Source organism: Thalia democratica, chromosome 8, assembly GCF_965202585.1.
Source record: "Thalia democratica chromosome 8, ktThaDemo2.hap1.1, whole genome shotgun sequence".
Lineage (NCBI taxonomy): Eukaryota > Metazoa > Chordata > Thaliacea > Salpida > Salpidae > Thalia > Thalia democratica.
In genome coordinates, this window is record NC_139172.1 from 44,250,252 (window position 1) to 44,276,468 (window position 26,217).

The 26,217-nt window shown below is 26.1% G+C and overlaps 1 protein-coding gene across 1 annotated transcript; it reads right to left on the bottom strand.

Annotated features, from left to right (window-relative positions):
* Nucleotides 1–13,433: 13,433 nt before the first annotated feature.
* On the bottom strand, nucleotides 13,434–25,953 carry LOC145842397 (protein cornichon homolog 4-like). The gene is made up of 4 exons (XM_082949828.1): nucleotides 25,837–25,953; nucleotides 24,265–24,446; nucleotides 15,875–16,015; nucleotides 13,434–13,820 (listed from the first exon to the last, which is right to left on the bottom strand). Exons 1-4 carry the CDS (start codon nucleotides 25,909–25,911, stop codon nucleotides 13,796–13,798), a joined length of 423 nt encoding a protein of 140 aa, XP_082805954.1. The 5' UTR covers nucleotides 25,912–25,953; the 3' UTR covers nucleotides 13,434–13,795.
* Between the last annotated feature and the right edge of the window lie 264 nt (nucleotides 25,954–26,217).

Sequence of the window (26,217 nt, forward strand, 5' to 3'; positions counted from 1 at the left end):
CTTGGTTTTTATTTACTACAGTTTTCGTACTGGTAAATGAAAGTACAAATTTTTGAACAAGTAGTATGAAAATTGGTAAAAATGAATAAATAAAAAGTAAATTATTTGCAAAGATGTAAAGAAACTAAAATATAGGGTTATAACAACCGCATTTAGATAAAGTCATCAGTTGTGAGTTTAAAAAGTAAAATTTATTGTTAATTGTTAGTTTTATTTAACGAAATCTGAAACGCTATTGTACAGGGTGGCCGCTAAACCTGGAACCTTAAAAATACCTGGAAAATGAGAAATTAAAAATAAAGAATTTGGTACAAAAATCATTAATAAACCTTGAATTTTAAGCAATCTTACATGAAAGTTTTGATTTGACACGAAAACTCTATCATATAGATAAAAATTTGTTTGTCATCATCAAAAATTTTTATTTTATTTAAAAACACATTTAAAGAAGCTTTACAATTTTTGTTTTCACTGTTGTTTAATATTAAACACAGTTTTTAAGTTTGAACTAAAAATAAACCCAAAAACGTGCACTTTCAAGAACCTGGAAGGTATTTTTCAAAATACAGTGGTCCCTGTTATAGTTATTATCTAACAGTATTTCTTGATAGATCAATTTTACAAGTATTTTGTGGTGAGTGTTCAATTCTTTGTAATATGCCATAATTTCCATTTGGTTTTTTTCTAGGAATGTGTTAAAGTTTTAATAATTATTTTTCTTCTGGTGGCTTATCCTTTTTAATTAAATATTAATTTAACCGTTTTTCAAAGTAAAAAATAAAATAATTTAAATTAAAAACAAAGAATGAAGATTAAATAAACATTTGATTTTAACTAATTAATTGATTACTGGTTCACGACTAATAAGATTTTGGTTAATTATATATATTTTACAATAAACATAAGTTTTGTAAGGGTGATTACTTCTTATATATAAGGAAACTGCTACTGATTGAATTTTTATGGCCAAATGTTGGTTTCAATCAGGGTTTTTTAATGGGGTTACCTGGTTCTAATACAACAGCTTTTAAGTTATTAGGTATTTTGACTTAAATAAAAAATACGGTTAATCTATTTTGTGAGTAGCTTGATAAAAAAGTATTTGTAAAAAAGCAGTGTCCAAAAGCTATTATTTCTGTTTTGAAAAAGTTATCAACTTTGTTTCATCATAGTAAAACTTTTCACCAATCCAAACATCAGTTGAAAACTTAAACAAAATAAAAGTTTTTGGGGGAGTCGATGTAACGCAAAAGTCACATATAAGATTATTATCTAGCTTTTTTTTTTAATATTTTGAATATAATTTTTATTAATTACATCGATAAAAACTACTTGGAAGAATCAGGTACAGATGTTTGTCTGGAAGGCAAAAAAAAAACTGTATTTTGGTTTAGTCATACACCATTCCTTATCATATTATTAGAAGTAAGTCTAACTTATCCTTGGCGAGATAACCATAAGTATATTAAGACTGTTTTGTTTAAAAGCATTGCGCGCTTAGTAGTAGTTTTAAAAGGATTGTAAAGGGTACAGACAAATTAAAACAAAGCAAAGGAAAAATGGAACTAATGATTTTTTAAGCTAGTAAAACTGGATAAATCAGATAAAAACCAAATTTGTCAATGTTATTCTAAAAAAGTTTAGTTTGTAATGTTTACATTGTATTTTTAATTATTTTCACTAACAATGTTAAGACTTCAAAAGAAATATTCGAAACTTAAATACAGTTCTTCTCCTCTTGATTAACACTTTAAAAAGCCTAAAATGCCTTTTCAACAGGAATTAACTGTAATATGTTCAATTCTAAACATATTACTAAATTGTCATTTAAGTTATTTACTAAAAAATATCGATCGTACTTTAGTGAAGCTGCATGCAAAAATTACATTCCTTGCAAAAGTGTCACTACGTGCTTTATAAACGAACCGTGCTAAAGTGTCACTTCATGCAAAAGTGACGACCTGTACTAAAGTGACTCCGTGCTAAAGTGACTATCCGTTTTAAATTGTCGCTCCTTGTTAAAGTGTCACTACGTGCTAATAAACGACCCGTGCTAAAAAGTCACTATGTGCTGAAGTGTCGCTTGTTTTTGACACCCACCCGTTGTATTAACTACCAATTCTTTCTTAATATCTTATTTTTTATTTCTTAAATTTAAATTTATACTCCTGTTTTCTTAGTTTAATCATACTTGATGTTTGCTGATTACCAAGAAAACCAAGAAAATTTATGCTTGTTGATTAAACTTTGAGCTGCGTATATAAACAAGCGCTACGTAATATTAGCTTGATAAAATGGTAATAAAACACTAAGAGGTCAAAATCTGACGTGTCATAGTCAGAACTTTACAATTTATTACTAGTTGAATTTAGTAAGCAGAAAACTTATATAAAAAAACAGTCGTTCACCATTTAGACTGGTTATCAAAGAGCTTGTAACTATTATCATTAACTTTAAACTGAAAGCGTCTAAGCTAATTTCAATCATTCATTTGTAACAGCATATCTTAAAATAGAAGGTTCAACAAACCAGAAAAGCCTGGAGATAGAATTTTAAGTTTTTAATCAGTTCATGAATATGTCAAACAAATGCCTTAAAATGAACTACATACAAACTTAACTGAAATTGCCACAAATGGTTGCTCTGTTAAATAAACTAAACTTTTATTAACTTCCTATGTGTATTTAATGCTTACTGTGATTCGCACATAAACTCGAGTATTAAACAATAGAATATAAAAGATCTTGTCTTACAACATTAACATAAATAATGTTTGAATCAATAAACCATCAGAGTTAAAACTTTATATGTTACTTGTACTCTGATTTCAATTTCTAATTATGTTTATCATTTAATTTTGTTTTACACATTTAACATTGTGTTAATTACACACAATGCTATTAAATTAATGATTATATAATTCAGTGATTTTCATAAGTCATTTTAAGCCTAAAAATCTATTATTTCAGAAGCTAAAATACTAAATAAATAAACAGTTCACAAAACAATTTTTTTATTCAATAGTGGAATTAAGTTAATATCATAAAAAACGAAGTAAAACGACATTCAAACACAAAGTTTAAACTAACAAAATGCTGATTTTTAATAACTAAGCACTTTAACTAGATAAACAGCTTAAAACAAAACAAGTAGAAATATACAAAGGCGCTATTGTAATTTTTACAAAAATATTTGTTTTATAGTCAGCTGTTTTACAAAGTAGCATTTGAAAAGCTTTTTAGATTTGGTGATTCAAATAATTTCCAACCATGGCGCAAAGAAAAATTACAAAAATAATACCATTCACAAAGTCTAACAAACAACCGACCATAAATCCAATAAGTAAACATGCAAACGTCCACAACATAATACCCGGAATTATTTTATATTTAATTTTGGCGAAATCATCAATCATGTCATTTCTTACCCAAGAAACCCAAGCAAGAAAGCAGTCATAAAGAAATTTATTACAGTCGAAAAGAATTTTAACATCAACCTTTGTCTTGTCAGCATGTCCACTCACTACTTCAAAAAGTGAAGGCTTTTTCGCTCGCTTCGCTTCTTCAATTTCGTGCTTGACAGGATTGGAGTAAGTGGCAACTGCTGCTGACATGTAGATTGTTGGCCTGTTGGCTTCATTTTCCCTTCTTAGCGTTCATCTGCAGCAGCCTGTCTGTTAGATAAATTAACTTTTAAAAATAGCAAGATTATATGAAAACACCGTTTTATTTGACTAACAAAGTTAATATTGAAAAGTCCATCATTATTTATTTATGTGTTTAATTTGCAATAAAAAAATTTTATGTATGCAACTTAATAAGTACAAACAATATTGTTTAAGTCAAAACATGCCTGGTAGTTAAATATAAAACAAATTTATAGAGTTTTATAGGTTTATAGGTTTAATTTATAGAGCTCTCTTTTTAGCAATATAAAAATAACTACAAGTATAACTGAGAAAAATTGCATTGCATATTCTAAACAAAAGCAAGTTAAGTAATGAGAGAAAGTAACTTTTAACCTATCTTATGCTGCTGATTTATAAGACAATTACTCAAAGAATTTTTTCAAAAGCTTGAAAGTATATTTTATTAGTTTTACTTTTATAATTCAGTGCTATTTAACAAGTACTTCTAAATACAGACAAGTTGTATCACATCATGTTTATCAAACATTAAATGAAATTGCCACTCAAATAGGTATAAATATTATCAGTGTGTCTTTTTAAGTGAAATTAAAAACAAATAAAAACATTTAAAGACATTTGAGTGAAACTGAAAAGTTGAACTGCTGTTTAAACTTTAAAACTATAAAACACTAAAAAAGAAATCATTAAAGCTTTAAAGAAATAGATTTTTTTTAACAATGCCTTAAAGTTATCAATTTTAATTTAAATTTACTTGATTTTATCTAAGTCATAAGTTATAACTAAGAAAAAATAAGCTTAAAACATTTTTACTTACAAATTGGTGTCAGGAAACTGTTTTTGCTTACTATTCTCCTGAACATCTTAACTTAAAAGTGGCAGTATAAACTAGTTGTATTTTGAAATTCAGCTTTTCAAGCAAAATAGCTTGTGCAAAACTAATCATATTGAAACATGATAAAACTGCACTTTGGAAAACTAGTTTTAAATTTTCTTATAGTAGCGTAGTACATACTTTTGATCTTTTAATCAAAATTGATTTAACTTTAGTAATGCAGCTACTTTAGTTTAACACTTATTGCTTCTTGATTTGAAATTTAAATAAAAGATAAAGCTGTGTTTAGATTAGGCTCTACTGTAAACCTAAAAAAACAATTGATTTTTATTCTTATTGAATTTTTTTTTGTAAATTTACGAAAATAACGTAACACTTTATGTTCTACATACCAGTCAAACCTTAAATGCGGACAGCAAAATAAAGGTCTGCGGCTCACGAAACTTTTAAACTGAAACCAGATTTTCAAACACTTTTTTTTAATGGTAAGAACTTACAAAAAGACTCTAACTTTAATAAATCGTAGTCACTTGTGCTTTTTTGTTGCTTAATTTGTCACACTCTTGGTTTCAAAAAAATAATTTTTTTTTAAATTAGTAAATCAACATGCAGAATTTCGCTCTAATATTTTTCTTTATAAAAAAACCTGCTTGCAATTTATAAAAGGTTGGCTACTTCTGGTTTAAATAGTTTTTGTATCAATCAATGTAAGATGAATATATTAGGGTTGGGTCGTTAAATAGTTAAGTTAAAAGAAATTGCTGAATAATTAAGTGGAAACACAAATTCAAAAAAATCAACTGAAATTTTTGTTTCTCTTAATGTTAAATGCAACTAAGTAAAACAAAATTAGAACATTGCTAAACATTGTTAACGCAACAAAATAAGTATTATTTGTTGTAACTAAGATAGTAAAAACTAATTTCATTTTTAATTCAAATAGTCTTTAGTGTTATCTAAACAACTCGGAACGTAAATGTTGAGTTTAAATTTTAGGTAGCCTTAATTTAAGTTTTCGTTATTAAGCTATTTTATTTTAAACTTATAAGTCTTACATTTATAAATTAAACTGTTGTAATTTTTTACGTTTTATACTTAGCGTAATCATTTTTTAAGTTGCTTAAACTTTAAAGCATATACTCTTCGGATATGATAAGCTTTATTTTGAAAAATTAGAACTTGTATGTCGGATTTTTATTGTCAACAAGTACTTTGTTTTATGAATTTTGATATAACTATTGGTTAGGAAAAGTCATTTAATATTTCAAAATAAAGTTTAATAACTTTTCAACTACAACTTTCAAAGTGTTTATTTTTGACTATTTTTAAATTTAGACAAGATCAATGCTAGCAAAATAACTTTTTTTTTTGACTTTTAGTTTTAAAATATTCTTAAATGAACTTTTTTAAAAAATTTATAGTTATCTTGCGTTAGTTTTATACAAATTTGTTTTGAATAAGCACATACAAAAGGCATTGTCTATCTAAATAATAAACTTTTAATTTTATAGTTGTGCATTTGTAATAACTAACACTCATTTGTATTCATTATCCTATAAAAACGTATTGATATTCCTTTTTGATAAATTTTCAAACCAAAGTTTTTTGTATGAAAAATTTAATGTTGTACATAATTGTTATCGAATACATGCGTACATTATTATAGTTTATTTAACGACAAAAATTACGCTCAAAATATTTTGTCCAAGGACCTGGTGCACGAAGAACCTTTCGGTCATCAAACCACGGACACCTTTTAACGTCTTGTTCAGGATAATAGGTACTAAACAGACTAAACAAAAATTAGTTTTAAGGCTGAAAAACTAAAGGTTTAATGCTAAGCTTGAGACAATTAGTTAGTTTTTTTATTAGTTTCTAGAATTAAAATGTTTTCATTTTACTTATTTAGAAATTATAATATTAAAAAACTCATATTAACAAAAGCCTTAGGTTTGTCAACAAACCTTTAGTAGCATTGACAAATTGTTTTATACATATTTGTACAAACTAATCAAAGAAAAAACCTTATGACGTTTAGTACAAAATACTGTTTTTTTCCAAAAAAAAAAATAATTACAAAGCTTGAGTTAAACCATTTTTAAAACACCAGCTAGGCATAATCCATTTGCATGACTTTTCAGAAAGCTTTACAGCCGCGGTAAAACAAAATGTCGTCCGGTCAAAAAATGGATATAAACATGGAGAAGAGCATGAAAAACAAGCTGAGGCAAAGGTACACGACGTAAAAGACCAAGTTGGCCTTCTTCGGGTAGAAGAACGCGAACAGGTCGAACGACACCAGGTGGCGCTGCAAGTTCCGATCGCACACCTTTCTCACCAGGGGAACCACCGCTCGTTCGTGGATGCCGGCGGCTATTTTCTCGCCCGCCGTCCGCGGCACTGTGAACCACAGCAGTTTCCTGGCGCTCTTCTCCTGCTGCTCGTACTTCCACTGCATCTTTTCCTGCTCCGTCTTCACTGACCAGCTGTACTTGTTGTACCAGACGAGCGTCGCCAAGGGCAACCAGATCACGCTCCTGCTGCTGGTGGTGGCGCCCGTCAGCGGATGGAAAACGGCTTTGCTTTTCGGCGCAACGAAACTTTTGCGCAAAAACTGGTGCGCTATTCTGCTGATCATTTTATTTTATCTTCTGAAAAATAAAAAGATTATTAGTTTTATTAAACGAACGCTTTTTCAAGAAACTTTATTTTGTTCAAAAAACATCTACAGTAATGTTAAAATGTTTGAAAGCTGCTAAATACAAAAAATTTCTTACGACGACAAATTACAAATCTCAGTGGTTTTATCTACTTTAAAATAAACTAGTACTAAAAAATATTCTTAATCAAAATTAAACAAACAAAGACAGAAGGATATATTCCTTATCGCTTTTATTAGCAAACTGATTTAGAATTCTACAGTAAGTTATTTTAACGGTTTGTACAAAATATCGGATAAAAAAATGCAACATTTCATATAATTTTTTTATACTTAAGTAAAAAACTAGCTAGCTTTATAAAGGTATTTTAACACATAAATATAGAACATGATATTTTTCTTTGAAGAAGCAATATAAAGTTTTACTTAGTAGCTAATTTTTCTTATAATATACTGTATTTATTTTTAGCAGGGAAAACTTAATGATTTTCACTTATCATAATCGAGTTGCTTGAATGACATAGTAAAATGATAGTTAAATAAAGAAACTAAAAAATTATAAAAAACCAAGTATCAAAAAATCATTAAAAAAATGTGCTTTTGTAAAATCAAATTTATAAATGGAATCTTTTTAAATTATAAACGCTATATTCTTTAAATTATTAAATATTAGCTGCACATTAACTTATTTTGTATAACTAAACAAGGGTGATACATACTAAAAATATATTACAGTAGAATTTCAGCAATATATAAAAATGTTAAGTATCATCTAATTTGTTAACTTATAAATTTTCATCTGAAAAACAGGGTTTTCAGTTTTTGGCAAAACCCTCATAATTTTAACTTATAATGGTACCTCAAACAACTTATAACCAACTGTTTTTTAGGTATTCAGTTCTTATTTGGACTATTTATAACACAATGCTTGCACCATAAAAATAAGTTTCTAAAACTAACATTTATCATTTCAAATATCAAAGAAAAAAGAACAAGCATATCTACTAACATAATTAAAGCTTCTGAATAAAAAAGATTAGTAAATAGTCTAAAATTCCATTTTGTCAAGGGCACATACTCTAGAAAAGGTTGCTTTTAATCAGGACATAAAAAATATTTAAAAAAATCTTCTTTACTTGAACAAAATCATATTTTTTACAAAGTATTTATAATAAATGATTTTAAAAACTTCACAGTAGAAAACAAATAATTTTCTTCATAACAACCAAACCTTTAGTTTCTTTTTCTTTTAGTATTGTATACCTTTTAAAAATCTAACTTGAATTATTCATAGATGCTTTATTTCCTAGGTTTATTTTAAAATTTGTATTTTATATTGGAGATGAATGCATTTAAAACAGGTGTAATTTAAAAAAAAAAACACACTTGTTATGATCTAATGTTACCTTTACTTGAATTTAGTTAAATCAAGTTGTTTAGTTCATTTTAAAGAAAACAACATCTTTGAGTTTTATTTTATTTAGAATAGTATACTTACAAGATTTGCTATGTTTAAGTGAAAGTTTATTTCTAGTTGTGTATTTAGAATTTTCAAATATTTTGAAGTTGGAATTTGAAATTTAGGAAATCGTACTTTTGCAAGCTTAATCAATTATAAAACTCTAGAACTGAAAGTTTTGTACAAATGAAAAAAACTTTATAACTTTAAAGACCAGTTCTCTTTTTTAATTTTGTTGTTTTTTAAAGTTAAATTTAAGTAGTCTTACTTAATACTTAAATATTATTACGACTATTAAAAAATTTAGTAGTGTTTTAAATAACCGGTTGATTTTTGTATTTATTTTTTCCTAGCGTGACTTTCTTAACTGTTAATTTTTCATCTAATTAAAATACTTTTTGGCGATATTGCAAAGGAAAAAATAAAATTTCAAGGTTAGCATTAAGGAATCAATAAAAACTTCTTTGTACGTATTTTTTAAATCTGATAACAGTTTAATTATTATAGTATCTTAAAAACACTTTTACTCTAAAATTTTTCTTTATCATTGGTACATTGCCAAAAGTTTTTGTTTTTAAATTTAATATTTAGAATTAAAATATTCTAAGCACTCACAGCAATAGTAAATGGGGTTTATAATGAAAAAAATCTTTTGGTCATCAAGCTGCACACCATTTGCTTGTAAGTACTGTTTTGAGTTAGCTTAGTGTTAATACAATAAATAATAAAATGACAACATAATTGAGATTGAAAATGGTTACATTAAGAAAATGTACAAGGTTTTCATGTGACTCAATGACAATGTTTCTATCTGTAAAAAAGACATATTTGTTATGACCTAATGTAGGGTTTTCCAAAGCGGGCCAAGAGGCCTCCTTGGTGGACATGAAATAAATTTAGCGTGGCCATCAATAGAAAAGAGGCTAGTGGAGGGCATCAGGTCATAATGTGAAACTTACACTAGATAATCTAAGGTTAATGATGAAGAACAAAAAAAAGTCTTAGGCGTTTTTAATGGTAGCTTTGAAACTTATACTTAATATTTATGGAGTTGATGATGAACATAAAAAAAAAAAACTTTAAGGCGTTTTTAATGGTAGTTTTTTGAGAAATATCGTCGGAAAGGACAATAGCTTTTTAATCTATTTAATTAGGGCTTTTAAAATAAAATTTGGGAAACCCTGACTTAATGTTACCAATACTTAAGTTAAGTTAAAACCTGGACTATTGAGCTCATTTTAAACTAAACAAAAAAGTGTAAGTGACTAAACTTTCTTTTGTGTTGGTTTGAAATAATTTTTTTAAATAAAATCAAAATTAATATTTGCTTAATTTTCACTATAGTATTTCTATGCTCAATAAAAATCTAGCAATTAAAATTATTTTAGCAGTTTCTAGTGGACATGTGACACTGAAAAATTGAAAACAAGTAATTAAATAAAATTGTATAATAAAATTCTGGAAGGTGGTTAATATTACCGAAATTAGACTTGTACAAGTATATAAAGAATATATATATTTATATATTTTTTATTTATAAACTAACTTATATTTTGAGCTTTGAAACTGTATCGGATTTTTCTAATAGGTAAGCATTTTTTTATTGAGCATAGTTATACTGTAGTAGATAATGTGTATAAAAAAAATTATTTGAAAAAATATGATTTGAAGTAATATATAGAAAAAAGTGCATAAAGTAGAATATTAAATATTTTGTATGAGTGTAATTTAAATTATGTAAACCTTATGTTCTAATAAAAATAAACATCATAACAATTTATCCAGTTCTTTTATTTATATTTGCACTTGCTTTTGTTGTAGAACAGTTTCCTCTTATATAAAAACAATCGTAACAGTTATCAATAATAATATTAAAATAAGTTAAAAAAAAAAACTAGTCTATCTATTATCACATAACAAAAATCCTAAATTATTTCTTTAACATACTTATGAATGCACAATCTTACAAGATGTTAAGTACATCTAAACTAATACCACATTTCTACTTAACAGTTTTACAGTGAAATAACAACGGTACAAAAAAAAATTTTTTGACACCATTAAATATTTTTAAAATAAATATTTCTTTCAAAAAAAATTTTTTACATTTTTGTGCCTAATTTTTTTTCGTGTATTGTTTTTTTTTTTTTGAAAAATGTTTTAATTCAGAGTTTTCCTTGACTATGACCTTTATTTACAAAGTACAGCTGTTCAGCATTCAAAAACATGTTGTTGAACATTCAAAAATCAGGCTTTAAAAAACCATAAGGCACAGTTCTGTCGTCGTTTTAACAACCCATAAAGTATTTTTGTCAGTTGTTACTGTACTTTTGTGGTACTTGTTTTTTTACCCGTCTTGGCAACTGAAACATACTAGAAATAATTTAAAATTTTGAGCAATTTTTCTAAAGGTGAAATGTAAAAACAGGAAACCCTTCTGGGTACGTGAACCTAAACTACTTACTTTCATGACATCTATCTTAAAAATACACGAAGCAAATTTAAATTACTTCGTTTAGTATGTAATGGACAATCTGTATTTATATATAACTTTTCATTTCTGGCTAAAAATACTTGTATTGATGTAGAATTTTTAGTATATCTTTATTTTACGAGTAGGTGTCCAATATGCACGAAAACGCTTTTGCACAAATACATTATTGCGCGAAGGGTCACTTTTGCAAGTGTTGAAATTTTTTTTATTAACTTTAACTATTTATTTTTCTACTGTCACTATTACCCTACCCTCGATTGGTATTTTTTTTTATTTACATAATATTTATATTTCCTTGCATTTTTTGATATAAAATATTTTTACAGGTTCATATATACTTTCTATCACTGTTACCCTCCTAACCTTAACTTGGTTGGTATTTTTTTTTACATAGTTTTTTATTTTCATTTTTTCTTGTTTTTTTTTAATGTTTTTTTTCTTTAAAATTTCAATTTTTACTATTACGGTTACCCGTAACCCTTACCCTCGGTCGGTAACATTTTATAATCAACTATTTTATTACTCTCGTGCAAAAATTACCCTTCGTGCTAAAGTGACTTTTGTCCTAAAGTGACCCTTCGTGCAAAAATGTATTCGTGCATATTTTACTAACACACGTACAGAACAAAAATATTTATTTTTTAACGATAGTTTTGAAAGTAACTTAAGCAGTATTATGAGTAAAATAAAAATTTCGTGGATTTTTTTAAAGTATATATTATTTCATTTATTTATACTTTTATAGCAACTAAGATAAAGACACAAAATATCACAAAGGAAAACCTAAAGGACGGTTTGAGAAACTTAAATATTGTAATACTGTTTTTTAAACTTGAATTTTGTTTTTTCGTAGTTTCATAATCTTAACAGCTAAAGAGGACAATATTTTTATAGATAATAGTCAGCTTATGGTTCATTACCTCATTTATATATTTTACTTATATACTACTTTGGGTACCCAAAACATACACTCAAATTAATAAAAAACAGCTTAATTTTTTTGGGTGGGTGTCACTTTTGCAATGTTTCAATACATAAAATGCCTATATAAATATTTATTAGTTAACTAATACGATTAGTTTTTAAAAAAACTTTACAGTTTATAACTTATTGTACAACTTTATTTTAGTATTAGTTTTTAAATCTCTTAACCTAACTGCTATAAAGATTTTGGAGTATTTTTGTTGACTTTAGTATTGTAATTGGTTTATTAATAAAACTATTTCAATCATGTTACAGTACAGTTGTATACATAACACTAAAGTTAAAGTGTATAAGATCTTTTATAAAAACTCAAAATTTTTCGAATTTGAAAAAAATCTGATTCAGTGGGTTTCTATAAAGGAAGAAACAATCTTGAACTATTAATTTTCAAAAAGTTTTATTGAGTTCAACAGTTCTTAAAAACTTCAATGCATCACGTGCTTTAAGTTAAGATATCCAACTAATAATTTTTGTTTTGACTATATAAAAAAAGGCTTTTGATTTTATACTTTATTTCGCTTTAACTTTATGTCGTACAGTCATTAATTTAAGTTGTGTGAATTTCATCTAGCTTAACAAGGTAACCACGTAGCTTAAAAACTACTTTATTTATTTAGTTAACAGTTTTTTATCACTTGTTTTTCAGATAATTTGTTTATTCTTGGATCATTATCATAAAAAGGTTTTGCTCGATGGTTCGTTTACAAATTGTTAGCATTTTAAATTAAAAAACATAACTGTTATACTACTATGGTGCACTAAGCTCATTTTTCAATGTTATTTACCTTATATCACTGAGCTCCTTTTGAGTCTTAATTCTTATGGAGTTCTTACGTTATACCTGTTTGTGACATAGTTTACTTGCACTTTCTATATTAGAATAATATATCAAACAAACCTAACTGTCCATTTACTAAAGTAAAAACTAGCACAGATCTGTTAAAAATGTAACATGCGTTTGTTAAATTTTAAACTTTTTTAAATGGCAATAGCCTCTTCTACGACGTATAATAATTGAGAAATTAATTAAAAAACTCATGCCTTTGCTACCTGAGATATTACAACTTTTAATAAACTTGTGTAATTTATATATTTTGCTAATGGAAAAAACTTTTAACTTTGATAAGTGCAATTATAAATGAGAAATATTAATTTTTAATAAAAAGAGTTTACTCTTAAAAAAGTATTAATATTTTAAATTCAAAAACTAATAATTTGAATAATTAATTTCAGAATACATAAAATACAGTTAAAATGAATATTCTTAAAATATTAGTCAGCTCAATGCATTGTTAATATACCATGGATTTGTAAAAAATATGGCTAAAAAATGTAATTAATTTGTCAGTAGTTATAATAAATAGTGGATTAAAAACATATATTATTAAAATACTGTAAGTTTAGTGCAGAACTTGTTAAAAAGTGGCTTGAATAGTAGTATAATAAATTGAATTAAAAAAAATCCATAAAAAATCAAAATCAAAACTTACAGTTTTTATTAATTTCAGGTTTTATAATAAGACACTTGATTTAAAATAAAATTAAAATTTGCATTCGTATTATATCCAATAAAAAACACCACAAAAAATCACGAAATCCAGCAAAAATTGAATAAATTGCAATAAAACACACCAAAGTTAGAAAGAAAATGGCAAAATGTTAGGTAGATTGAAAACTGTGTAGAATAGTGATACTTTTTGTTTCTTCTTTTATTAGCTTCAACCAACCATGAAATATATGAGACTGAAAAATAAGTTATTTGTTTAACTATAAGGTGAGGAAAAACTTTATAGAATAAAGTTTACAAAAAAATTAAATTACAAAATAATTTTTTACTAATAAAATTAGAAGTTACAGTAACGTTTTCTAAAATATGTTTATCATGTCTTTCTAATTTCTAAATAAAAAAAAAAAACTTAAGTTTATTTTTGTTTTGTAACAACGAGCTTTTAAACCTTTATTAAGAAAACAAATAATAAAATCTTTAAAATTAAAACACTAAAGTGTAATGTATATATGTCAAGTAGTTTAATTTCAAAAATTTTTTATTTCAAAACAAAACGTTTATGTACACTACCTAATTAATGCTTATATACAAACTAGTAGCATTTAAAAAACTACGTAGCATAATTAAAGTTCAATATCAATTTAGAGATAACTTTGAATAAAAAAAAAATATTAAATTACTATCTTTTATAGTGACAAAAACTTTATTAATATGGTATTAAACTTTAAAGTATAAAAATATTAAACGAAACTAGTTTTAAAAATTATAAAGTTTTACAACAGAAAAACGATACTACGCTTTTTAAGTTATCCATTATGCTATAAAAATAAAAGCATTTATACTTGGATAAATCATCTTTTATAGAATGTAGATTTTAGCACTATATTAAAATATTCTTTTGTTAAGAAAATTCAAACTTTGTTAAATATTTTGTTTTTTACACATAAATGCCAGTGTTATTTCAATTTTAGCCTAATTTTATTAATATAGCCTAATTTTATTATATATAAAACTTACAAACTTTATTCAACTGATGATCTCGTTTTATTTGTTTTAGACGAGTGAAACATCGTTTGTTAATAAAATTTAAAAACTTGAATTATCTTAGTTAAATAGACTAAAACCCATTAGCCATAATAAAAAGTTTAATAAAGTAATAAACCAACTAGTTCTTTAAAATAACTCTTTACATAGTTTATATTAGTTATTTTTGAGAGTTATAAAAATTAAAAACAAATAAAAAATTGAGGATGTGTAAACAACTTCAATTTAATATACTTCCTTAGTTTAAAATAATGTTATCAGAAATGGCGAAAGTTTACGAACAACTAAACAGCAACTATATTTAATTTTTCAAGTGGTATATGCCACACACAATCCTATTTAAGTTAAAGTTTCTTAAAACCAAAAATATTTGATAAATTTTATACATATATACACCATAATATTTTAAATACATAAAACTTTCACAACAACTACAAATGATTACAAAAAACATACTTAAATTTACAGTTTATATAATAGGAATAATTACCATACTATACTCAACTTTAAATATTGAAAAAAAGAGTTAATATAACCTGTAGCTTTCATGTTAGTTAGAAATATCTTAACTTGATACACAACTTTGAAAGTTTGCTTTTATATATAAAACTTATTAAACAAAAAATATTATAAACTACTTGTAAATATTACTTAACATCATTCCTAAATGGTAAGAAACTTTAAGTATTTTCTTAATATTTAGTAGATATATTTATAAAAAATAAATAAAACCACTTGTAAACATTATAAGGAACGTTTCTACACAATTTTAAAGCTTTAATCTAAATAAAAAATATTAATAATTTAACCTGCACATATTTGTTAGGCACATTCTAACACGATATACAACTTATATATTTGCTTTTTCATAAAAAAAACTAAACAAAAAAGTCAATAAACTGCCTGCACATGTTACTTAAGAATATTCCAAAGTTATAAACAAAACTTGAATGTTTTAATAAAACAATAAAATATTTATTAATAAATAATGTTAGAAAGATATAAACCTACCTGGCAAATAGCTTTACAAGTATTATTAAATATTAAATCAATTACATATTAGTACAACTACCTGTACATATTTGAAATAAATATTTCTAACATGATAAACAACTTTAAATATTTAAATAAAATACTTATTAATCAAATACCTGTACATATTAGTAAGGAACATGGCTACATGATAAACAACTTTGAATGTTTGTTCTTTCTTTATTAATAAATAAAATGAAATAAACAAAATAACCTGTACATATTAGTGAGGAACATGGCTACATGATAAACAACTTTGAATGTTTGCTCCTTCATGTAAAACTTCAACTTTCCCCTGTTGTGTATTTCTGTTGGGTCGTACAGACCAATGCTACCAGCGCTCTTTGACATTATCCTGAGAAAATATTTAAATAATATTAAATTTCTGTGAAAATATAAGATGCGCAATCAAGTATAAATGTTTGTATGCTGACGGAACTTTATTCTGATGAATTTTTAGTTTGCAAAACTGAGTACAACTACTCTAGAAAAATTCATATTTTAAAGTTTATTTAGTTATTTGAACACCTGTTAACAGTCTTTATCAAAAGTTAGTTTTGGAAACATTTGAAAAGATTTTCAACAGTGATAGAAAACATATCAAAATTTTAGACAAATTACTACTTTTTTATCAATGCCCCTTAACTTGTAAGGGCTAAAAATAAAGCCGCTCTTCCGAGTGTATACAGGCACGTCTACATTTATTATAATTTAGTGAACTATTATGTATTTTGTGAGAGCAAAAAATTTTGAAAATTCATTTGTTACGTCACAGACAGATTCAAGTGCATCGATGAGACTCACTTGTGAGAAAATTCTTTTAGTTACAACAATTGTATAATGAGTTTAAACACTTGAACCAAGTTTCAAAAGAAACAAAAACTGTTTACTAGACAGAAAGCGTTGTTTGATTCGTCAAAACCAATAGAATTGACGGAGCTTACTGTTGGTTATAGTTAAAAATCAATAAGATAATAAGTAAATACAAAGAGAACGAACTACAAAAAAATTTTGAAGTAACAATATACTTTGAAATGTGTAGTTAAAAACTCTAAAAGTTATAAAAATTGTTTTAAAAGTTTGTTTTAGTTAATTACATGTCAGGCGTTAGAAAAAATAAAGCTTAAAGTTGGCTACAACTTGAAACGGAAAAGTTAAAATAGAATTAAAATCTAAGACAAGGGACTATAATGAAACTATACTGTTAAATTTTGATTTAACGTGTTAAAATACTTTATACACTAATACTGCTTATTGTTGGATTTATGTTAAACTGAAAAACTAATAATTAAATAAACTAATGATAATAATAATACAAATTTTAAAAAATAAAATAAAAACAGAGGCAAGAAACTAAAAAACTCAAGTTGTAATAATTTTACTTAAATTATTTTAATTATTGAAAACAAAAATTTCTATAAGATAGATTTTTTGTACTTAATCGAAACTTTATTACTAAACATGTAAAAATTATTTAAAATTACAGGTTTATTTTTATTTTTAGGTTTATTGAAATTTCAAGTTTTTTTTTGCAACCCTGACCTATTATGCCTGCGAATTTTGACAGTATTCTGTAATAAAAAAATGTCGTATTATTATTAACTTTTTACAAATTTTTACTACTTTTATACAATACAAACCTATACTAATGGACATTACTCTGAAAAAATTAATTTTTATTACAGTTTTTGCATTTGAGTATTCTTTTTAATTCATATTAATTAGTTAAATTACAATTCTCATAAACATTTAAAATCAATTTGATATAAATATCTTTAGAATTTTGATTAATTTTAATATTTGAACTTAAAAAGTGTTAATAGTCTTTATGGAAAAATATTTTCTATTTGAACAGATCTATGCAAAACATCAAAAATCAAGATAAATTAAAACTTTTTGTTATCAACATATTTTTGCCCCTTTCTTTATTTGGGCTGAAAAAGACCATTATTTATTGCTTATACAGGTGCCATTGCAAAAGCTAAGCGAGTTGAAATATGTATTGTGTGAGCGAAAACTTTGAAAACTCAATTGTTGCGTCATAGACAACTTTAAACGCAGTGAGATGCGATTCCCTAGTGGAAGAATGTTAGTGGCAACAAATTTAAACACTTGAACCGAATTTCGAAAGAAAGAAAACTCGATTTATTAGATAGAAAGTTTCAATTAGTGTTTTATAAGCAATTTTTTTCTGGATTTTTTGTTTTTTTAAAATAATTTAATGAAATTTCTTCGAGCTGTACAATCTAAAAATCGTTTATATTGTCTGTATATTTTAAAAGTGAAGCTTGTATTAGTTCTATTCTATAAAACTTAGAACCAGAATTATATAAACATAGAACCAGGATGTTTGAAATTATTCTTTAAAGTTTTAAATAATATTTGAGTTAGTTTAATTGCGAAAATTTTACTTTCAGATACCTTTAATAGTATTGATGTTTAAAATATTATTTATGTACTATATAAGTTACAATTTAAAACTATGTTACCGTGATTGTTTAGTACTGTTTTGAAGTTTTATAATTTAATTGTTTTGTTACGGGCTTTAGCGAAAAACTATAGCTTTAAAGTGTTTGACAGTTTCTTATAACTTCGCTTAACACAACACTTTTTAAAAATGCTTACCACACTATATATTTCAGATTGTATAAATGTTTCAATACAAAACTCTAAATAATAACCTAGTTTTTGAAACAAATTTAAAGTTGTATAAAATTATGGTTTAGCTTTAGTGTTGTGATTTTGTTTTAGTTTTTCTATCACCATTTTAATAGGTTCTTTTAAGGTTAATATGTGTCTAGCACTTAGTTCAAAACTAACTTTTGTTAAATTAGCTGCCATTTAGAAAGTTCTTTGAAATTAACTAGCATTTTTAGTAAACTTAAAAAAATATTTAAAGATAAATAGTTGTATACTTAAAAAGTTTTAAATTTTTAAATAAAAATGGAGCAAAATACTCATAAATTGTAGATATCAAGTATTATGTATAAACATTAAGCAAAACAACAATTAATCAATAGATCAAAATTAAAGATAGTATAAGAGAATATCTGATTCTTATAACTTATTTGTTATTCATTAGAATTTTTTTTTAAACGCACACACACACTCTAATCTTGCAGTAAAGACACGAACGATGTTAGTACTTTTATAAAAACAAAGCTATAACATGAAAGATCAAGTGATGAACTATAAACAGATTTTACATATATATATATATATAATTAAGTTATTTAACTTGATAAATTATATCTTTCACACTGAGCCCACCTTAAGGGCTTTGTTAATAAAAAAGTTTATTTCAAGATGTAAAACTCAAAGGACTCGAGTTTCGTGCCTATGCACTCATCAGCTTAAAAACAAGTTTAAAATAAAGCACAAAACAAAAAACACAGATAAAAGTTAAAAAGTTTCATTGTTGATAGTTTCAAAACTACGTCATAATCTATTTATGCTAAATTTTTTAACTTTCATTTGTGTGTTTTGTTTTGTGGTTTATTTTAAACTTGTTTTGAAGCTGATGAGTGCATAGGCACGAAACTCGAGTCCTTTGAGTTTTACATCTTGAAATAAACTGTTTATTATAGTTATATATATATATATAGAATTAAGTTATTTAACTTAATAAATTAAATTTTTTCACCCTGAGCCCACCTTGAGGGCTTTATTAATAAAAAGGTTTATTTAAAGATGTGAAACTCAAAGGACTCGAGTTTCGTGCCTATGCACTTATCAGCTTCAAAACAAGTTTAAAATAAAGCACAAAACAAAATCACGAATGAAAGTTAAAAATTTTTTGCATAAATAGATTATGACGTAATTTTGAAACTATCAAAAATCATGCAAAACAGCTTGTGCAAAAGTTAATTTACCAATCGACAATAAACTGGCAAAAATTCATAAAACTTCAGTGAGTAACTATATATTAGGAAAGATAATTGAAAGAGATAAAGATAAAATTAAGATGCACATTGAAGTTTAGGTTATTTTAAGATGAAATTAAAACTTGTTAAACTTTAAAAGCGACTTTTTTATATGTCTACAAGACGATACAAACTCGCTTCTTTTATTATACTATATATATATATATATATAATAAGTTTAATGTTCAAACTTGAACACCTTCTACTGAGCCCACTTGAAGGGCTTTAAAATAATTTATTGAAATGACGATTTAAAAAAATGCTGGAACATATGTTTTATAAAGACAAAAAAGATTGTCTTTAATCTTCAGCCAGTTCAAATTTAAAATTAAAAGCACTTTGGTAAACATAGATGCAAAAATTTACAAAAAAACAAAAACAATATGACGTAAGAATGGAACATTGTACATTACAAATATTTAGTACAAAAATCGATCTACCATCTAACTAATCAAACAACTAAAATTAACGAAAACAACATTTAATTGACTATAAAATACTTCAAAATTTGTTGTATTTAAAGAGGAGCTTTTTCATATGTCGACAAGACGATATAAATTCGCTCCTCTTATTTAAACAACCTTCCTTTTTTAACGCATACATAACGGCTGTTGATTATTTTAAGCACAGCCTACAAACAGGGTTGTTAGCATCTGCTATTGGCTGTGCTTTTTTTATCACCTCTAGTTAGATGGTAGATCGATTTTTGTACTAAATATTTGTAATGTACAATGTTCAATTCTTACGTCATATTGTTTTTGTTTTTTTGTAAACTTTTGCATCTTTGTTTACTAAAGTGCTTTTAATTTTAAATTTGAACTGGCTGAAGATTAGAGACAATCTTTTTTGTCTTTATGAAACATATGTTCCAGCATTTTTAAAATCGTCATTTCAATAAATTATTTAAAAGCCCTTAAAGTGGGCTCAGTAAAAGGTGTTCAAGTTTGAACATTAACCTTATTTTATATTTATGCTCCAAATTTTTGTCGAGCACAGTAAATAAAACACTTTCATAAAAAATGTCAGATTTTAAAAAGTTTGTTATCAAGCACTCGACTAAGAACATTCCGTGTGCTAAACAATATGTGTATAAGGAAGCATTAATTCAGAAGACTCAACACTTAGTAAGACGGATGCGGTGGAAAGCAAAGTTCTTCGAAGAAGAAGAAGATCAAGTGGCTGCAGAAGAACACGAAATCTACGGGTTAAAAACAACACGCACACCTAAGCCAATACAACATCTACAGGCATTTGAAGAATACCTAATCAAAATAGTGCAAGACGTGGAGTTCAGAACAAGTAGAAGCCGTTTCCAAAATGAACTTTCAAAGATTGCGAAGGACATAAGTAAGTGCAAAAATTTGATTGTGCCTTCTGATAAAACTTCTAATTCTAAATTATTAAAAGACAATATTACTAAAGATTACGAAAAATGTACTGATAAAACTTTAAATTATATTAATGTAGAGGCTAAAAATTTAACTAAAAACTTAAAAATACACGATAGGATCAAAAAATTGCCCTTAAAAAACGCATACATAACGGTCAAAGACCATAAAGATAACTTTTTGACACATCCCAAATGTAGATTAATTAATACTTCTAAGTCCGATGTAGGTCGCATAGTTAAGGTTAAGATTGACTGCATTAATAAGGCTGTGCGTTTAAAATCTAAACTTATGCAGTGGACTGATACAGACCAAGTCTTAAATTGGTTCACTGGTTTGGAAAAACAAACGTACAGCTTTTTTAAGTTTGATGTAGTTGATTTTTATCCTTCTATCAGCGAAGAATTGGTAATAAAATCACTAAAATTTGCTGGTATTTATACTAGCGTACCTACTGAAGACTTAAGTCTAATAAAAAACGCATGTATATAGTACTTTATGAACAAGGAAACCTGTGGCAAAAGAAGAGAGCAAATAACACCAGCTCTCTTTTTGATGTAGCGCAGGGATCGTTCATAGGTGAAGAGTTATGTGAATTAGTAGGTTTTTTTTGTTAGATGGGTTGAAAAATATCTTTGGTTTAGAAAAGTTGGGTTGTACAGGGACGATGGTCTAGCTGTACTGCCCAATTCTTCTGGCTTTATAGTTGAAAGGCTAAAAAAACAAACGCACGCCTTCTTCAAGTCTATGGGGTTACGAGTCACTATTGAATCACCAATGTTAACGACTGACTACCTGGATGTGAAGCTCAACTTTTATGATCTCCTATATGCCTTATAAAAAGCAAAACGCAAAAATTATGTATATAAACTAATGTTTTAGCCACCCAAAAAATATTATAAACCAAATACCAAAAATAATTAATCAACGTTTAAATAAAAGATCAAGCAACGAAGAAAAAATTTTAAAGACAAAGCAAGATTACGAACTAATAATGAAAAAATGCAGTTACAATGATAAACTTAATTTTGAAACAACGGAGAAAAAAAAAACAAAACGACCAATAAAAATAAAAGAAAGCGAAATATAATTTGGTATAATCCCCATTCTTTACTTCAGTTAAAACAAACATTGGCAGAGAATTTATAAATCTAGTAAAAAAACATTTCAACAAAAATAACCCATTATCAAAGATATTTAACAAACATAATATGCGAATCAGTTATTCATGTATGGCGAATTTGGAGAGATTAATTAAGTCCCATAATCAAAGAATTTTAAACAAAAGTAATTTAATCAAAAATCAGTGTAATTGCGCTGGTGGCTGTAAATATAATTTGAAGAGGGGCAATTGCCGGTCAGAGAACATTATTTACAAGGCAACAGTTAACTCTGACCTTGAAAAGAAGTTCTACATCGGCTTACGCTCCACTCAATTCAGATTTCGGTATGCCAACCATAAAAAATCCTTTAAAGGTGGTGTATACAAAAATGAAACTGAGCTTTCGAAGTATGTTTGCGGCCTTAAGCGCAAAAACATTGATTTTAAATTAACTTGGGAGGTAATAAAAAAAGCACAGCCAATAGCAGATGCTAACAACCCTGTTTGTAGGCTGTGCTTAAAATAATCAATAGCCGTTATGTATGCGTTAAAAAAAGAAGGTTGTTTAAATAAGAGGAGCGAATTTATATCGTCTTGTCGATATATGAAAAAGATCCTCTTAAAATACAACAAATTTTGAAGTATTTTATAGTCAATTAACTGTTGTTTTCGTTAATTTTAGTTGTTTGATTAGTTAGATGGTAGATCGATTTTTGTACTAAATATTTGTAATGTACAATGTTCAATTCTTACGTCATATTGTTTTTGTTTTTTGTAAATTTTTGCATCTATGTTTACCAAAGTGCTTTTAATTTTAAATTTGAACTGGCTGAAGATTAGAGACAATCTTTTTTGTCTTTATGAAACATATATTTCAGTATTTTTTAAAATCGTCATTTCAATAAATTATATATAATAAAAAAGTTTATTCATTTAACTCATAATACATAGTCAGTTTCATAAAAAACTTGTATACAAAGACACACACTACATGTTTTACCGTACAATTTCTGAAAAATAAAAAATGAAAGTCTATCTACTTTTCAAGATTCTTCAAATTTTCGGTAAGTAATCTTTCAACAGTTTTGAAACTTTCAGACATGAATTAAAAATATTATAACATTATTTGACCGGAAATCCAACAATATATATTTTTTCAAAACTATCGAAATGTTTTACAACTTAATTATAGTTATGGTTAAGAATTAAACTGTAAAAAAATGAAGATGACTTGTTAAGGTTGTAGGGGGGTCCAGCATTTTTTTTTTACAAAAATTAACTTTGGCTTTTATATGAAATCTTTAAGTACAAATTACAAGCCAGCTTTTATAGAATTCAAAAATATCATTTAACTTTTGAGATATTTAATTTTTTGTAAAAATTTTCCGATATAAACGTATGGACCGCAAATTTTTCGGGGTCGATTTCCTCGGAGATTTTAAAGTTCAATAAAAATCTATCTCCTCCTTCATTTTTCAAGCAATCTTCTTGTAATTTTCAGCAAACGTTGCTTATAATAAAAGGAAAAAACGTTACTATAGAATTTATATAATTAAAAAAAATAAAATTTTATGACAAAAAAAAAATGTTTTTTTTTTTTTATCAAAGTAACGTTTTTTTTGTTATTGTATAAAGATTATACTGTGAAAGTTTGAAGAAGATTGCTCGAAAAATGTAGGAGGAGATAGATTTTAAATGAAATAGTCTTTTTTCCTGTTTTAGTTTTCCCTTAACATAGGGAACCTATTATGCGGCCCGACTTTGACTAGTCATATCTTAGAAAATATTTCGATTTTTTTAAAACAATAAAAATCATCTCGAAGTCTATGAAAAACTCTATAAAATAAGATCAACTTGTAAAAAACATGCCAACTGTCTTGACAAATGAGCACAAAAGTGAGATGTTCAACAATTTGTATACCAAAAATTGCTAGATATTTAAATAGATAAAAAAATGGGTACAAAGTATTTAGAATAGATACAAAGTTTAACATATCTACTAACTTGTTGAATGGATACAGAGCAAGAGAATCCTACTAAAATAAAAGTGTATGCAAGAAACTGAAAATCAAAACACAAATTTATACAAACTTATTTAAACTATTGTAATTCAGTACAACTTTAAATCAGAATGTTGTTTAGTAAACTAATTAATATAATATATGTTATTCTTTATAAAACATCAACTTACTTGTTGAATGAGTACAGAGCAAGCGGGATGTTGAGCAGCAACCGCATCCAACTCTGGTTGACAATCATCAACAAGCTACCCATTGAAGTCAATACAAGTTCGTGGTATATGAGGCTGTTCAGTTTGGTGCAGCAAGTTCTCGCGTTCAAGTAGTCACATTCCAGATCAGACAATGTTATTAGCTGTTTAAAATAATAAAAGAATTGTTTTTATTATAATAAATTTACACCTTTCAAAGCTGTAAAAGTTTGACAATAAAAACAGTTTCAAACTAGCCATTGTCTGGCCACTCTGTTTGGCTCTACAGTGCACTTATAAAATGTTTACTAACTGAACAGTAATTGCTTTGTAAAATTGGTAATTGCAATATCAGTTACTTAATATACTTTCATGAGCTCTTAATAAAACGAAAATTTTGAAACATAAGACAAATAGTTATTTTAAAATTCTCAAAACTAATAAATAATATGAATTTATAAACATTTTAAATACAAAGGTAAGATATTATTGCCAAGTGGGCTTCAATTGATACATAAAACTAATTACCAGTGGTTTTTCAAGATTTAAAATTTAAAGCAACTTTTGAGACACAAGTGATCAAAGTAAGAGAGTTCAATAAGTTTTTTAAGGGAGGAGATAACCTCATAATTTTATCTTTTTAACTTAAAAAAAATTGCCATACTTTTTTTGTTTGATACTGGTGTATCTATCTTTTTTTTAAACTGACTATACCTTAGAAGTTAATTAAAATTTTTATGCTTTTCAAAAAGCTTCTCATACTATATTACTTTAAGCTTTTAAACAAGAACCGGTAATCAAAATTGTAAAAAAAAAACTACCCCTTATGGAATTAAACTAATTACGATCTATTTTAATACGAAAAGCAAAGTAACTGTAAGATCTGCTATGAAAGGAATAGTAAAATTTTTTCTACCCTAATCACTTAGCTCTTGACTAAACCCTTATCAGAAACCATCCTCAACCTAAAATATTTTCATTAAAAAAATTAATGTAACTTAGATCCTTTAACCAAAAGCATGCTAAGAACTAATTAAAAAAAAAAAATTAACTTTTAAATCCCTACAAACATTTTAGGAATAAAACAATAACTAACATTTATCTCACACGTTTATCTATATTTTGCACTGTTTAAAGTACAGAAACTTGTTTTGTTTAATAATTAGACCTTGCTTTCAACTTTTTTATTAACCAAGAAGTGTTTAGTTTTATAACAAAAAATTAAAACAAGCTTAGTATGTACTGTACAAAACTATTTAAGTTTAAATGAAAAAATTTACAAACAATTTACAAAATGTACTGTATTTATGGTTGATTAAACACATCATTTAAATTTTAATTTTATTATGTAGCAAAAACTAACTAACAAACTAAACATCAAGTACAGTTTTATAGAAGTGTAGTTTTATCAAAAACATTCTCAAACTTGACTCACATTTAAATAATTACATAATAAAAATTAACTTACAGGATATACAACCAGTATTTTAAAAGAACTGGATCAATGTTATTTTAATTACTTATATCTGAGTACATAAAAAAACAACAACTTACGAAATATACAGCCAGTATAGTGGAAAGCAATGAACCAATCAGAGCTGAAAACCAGATTATTCCTTCGTTGATCATCCTTTGCCAGTTTCAAGTAAACAAAAATTAAATAAATATTCTTCAAAAATATTTTAACCGATTTTACTAAAATTGAGACAAAAATTAAAGTTATAAAAAAAAGATATCTTTATACTAAGTTGTTAAGAATTCCGAAATTAAAAATTTATATGTGTTTTGCATAGTAAATCAGCTTACATTAAATTTCTTAATGTAATAGATTAAGTTGTGATGTTCTTTACAACATAAGAAAAAATACATGCAGTTAAGTAAAAACACTGTGTAATACATTTAATTTTTTCTTAAATTAAATAATTTTATCTAGCT

What these genes read in the sequence shown, in the direction of transcription:
- LOC145842397 (XM_082949828.1), bottom strand. Translation starts at nt 25,911, where the DNA reads ATGATCAACGAAGGAATAATCTGGTTTTCAGCTCTGATTGGTTCATTG. An exon ending in CTATACTGGCTGTATATTTC is followed by an intron (nt 24,447 to 25,836) that starts GTAAGTTGTTGT and finishes TATTTTAAACAG; the next exon opens with CTAATAACATTGTCTGATCT. An exon ending in TTCCTCACTAATATGTACAG is followed by an intron (nt 13,821 to 15,874) that starts GTTATTTTGTTT and finishes CTTATTTTTCAG; the next exon opens with TCTCATATATTTCATGGTTG.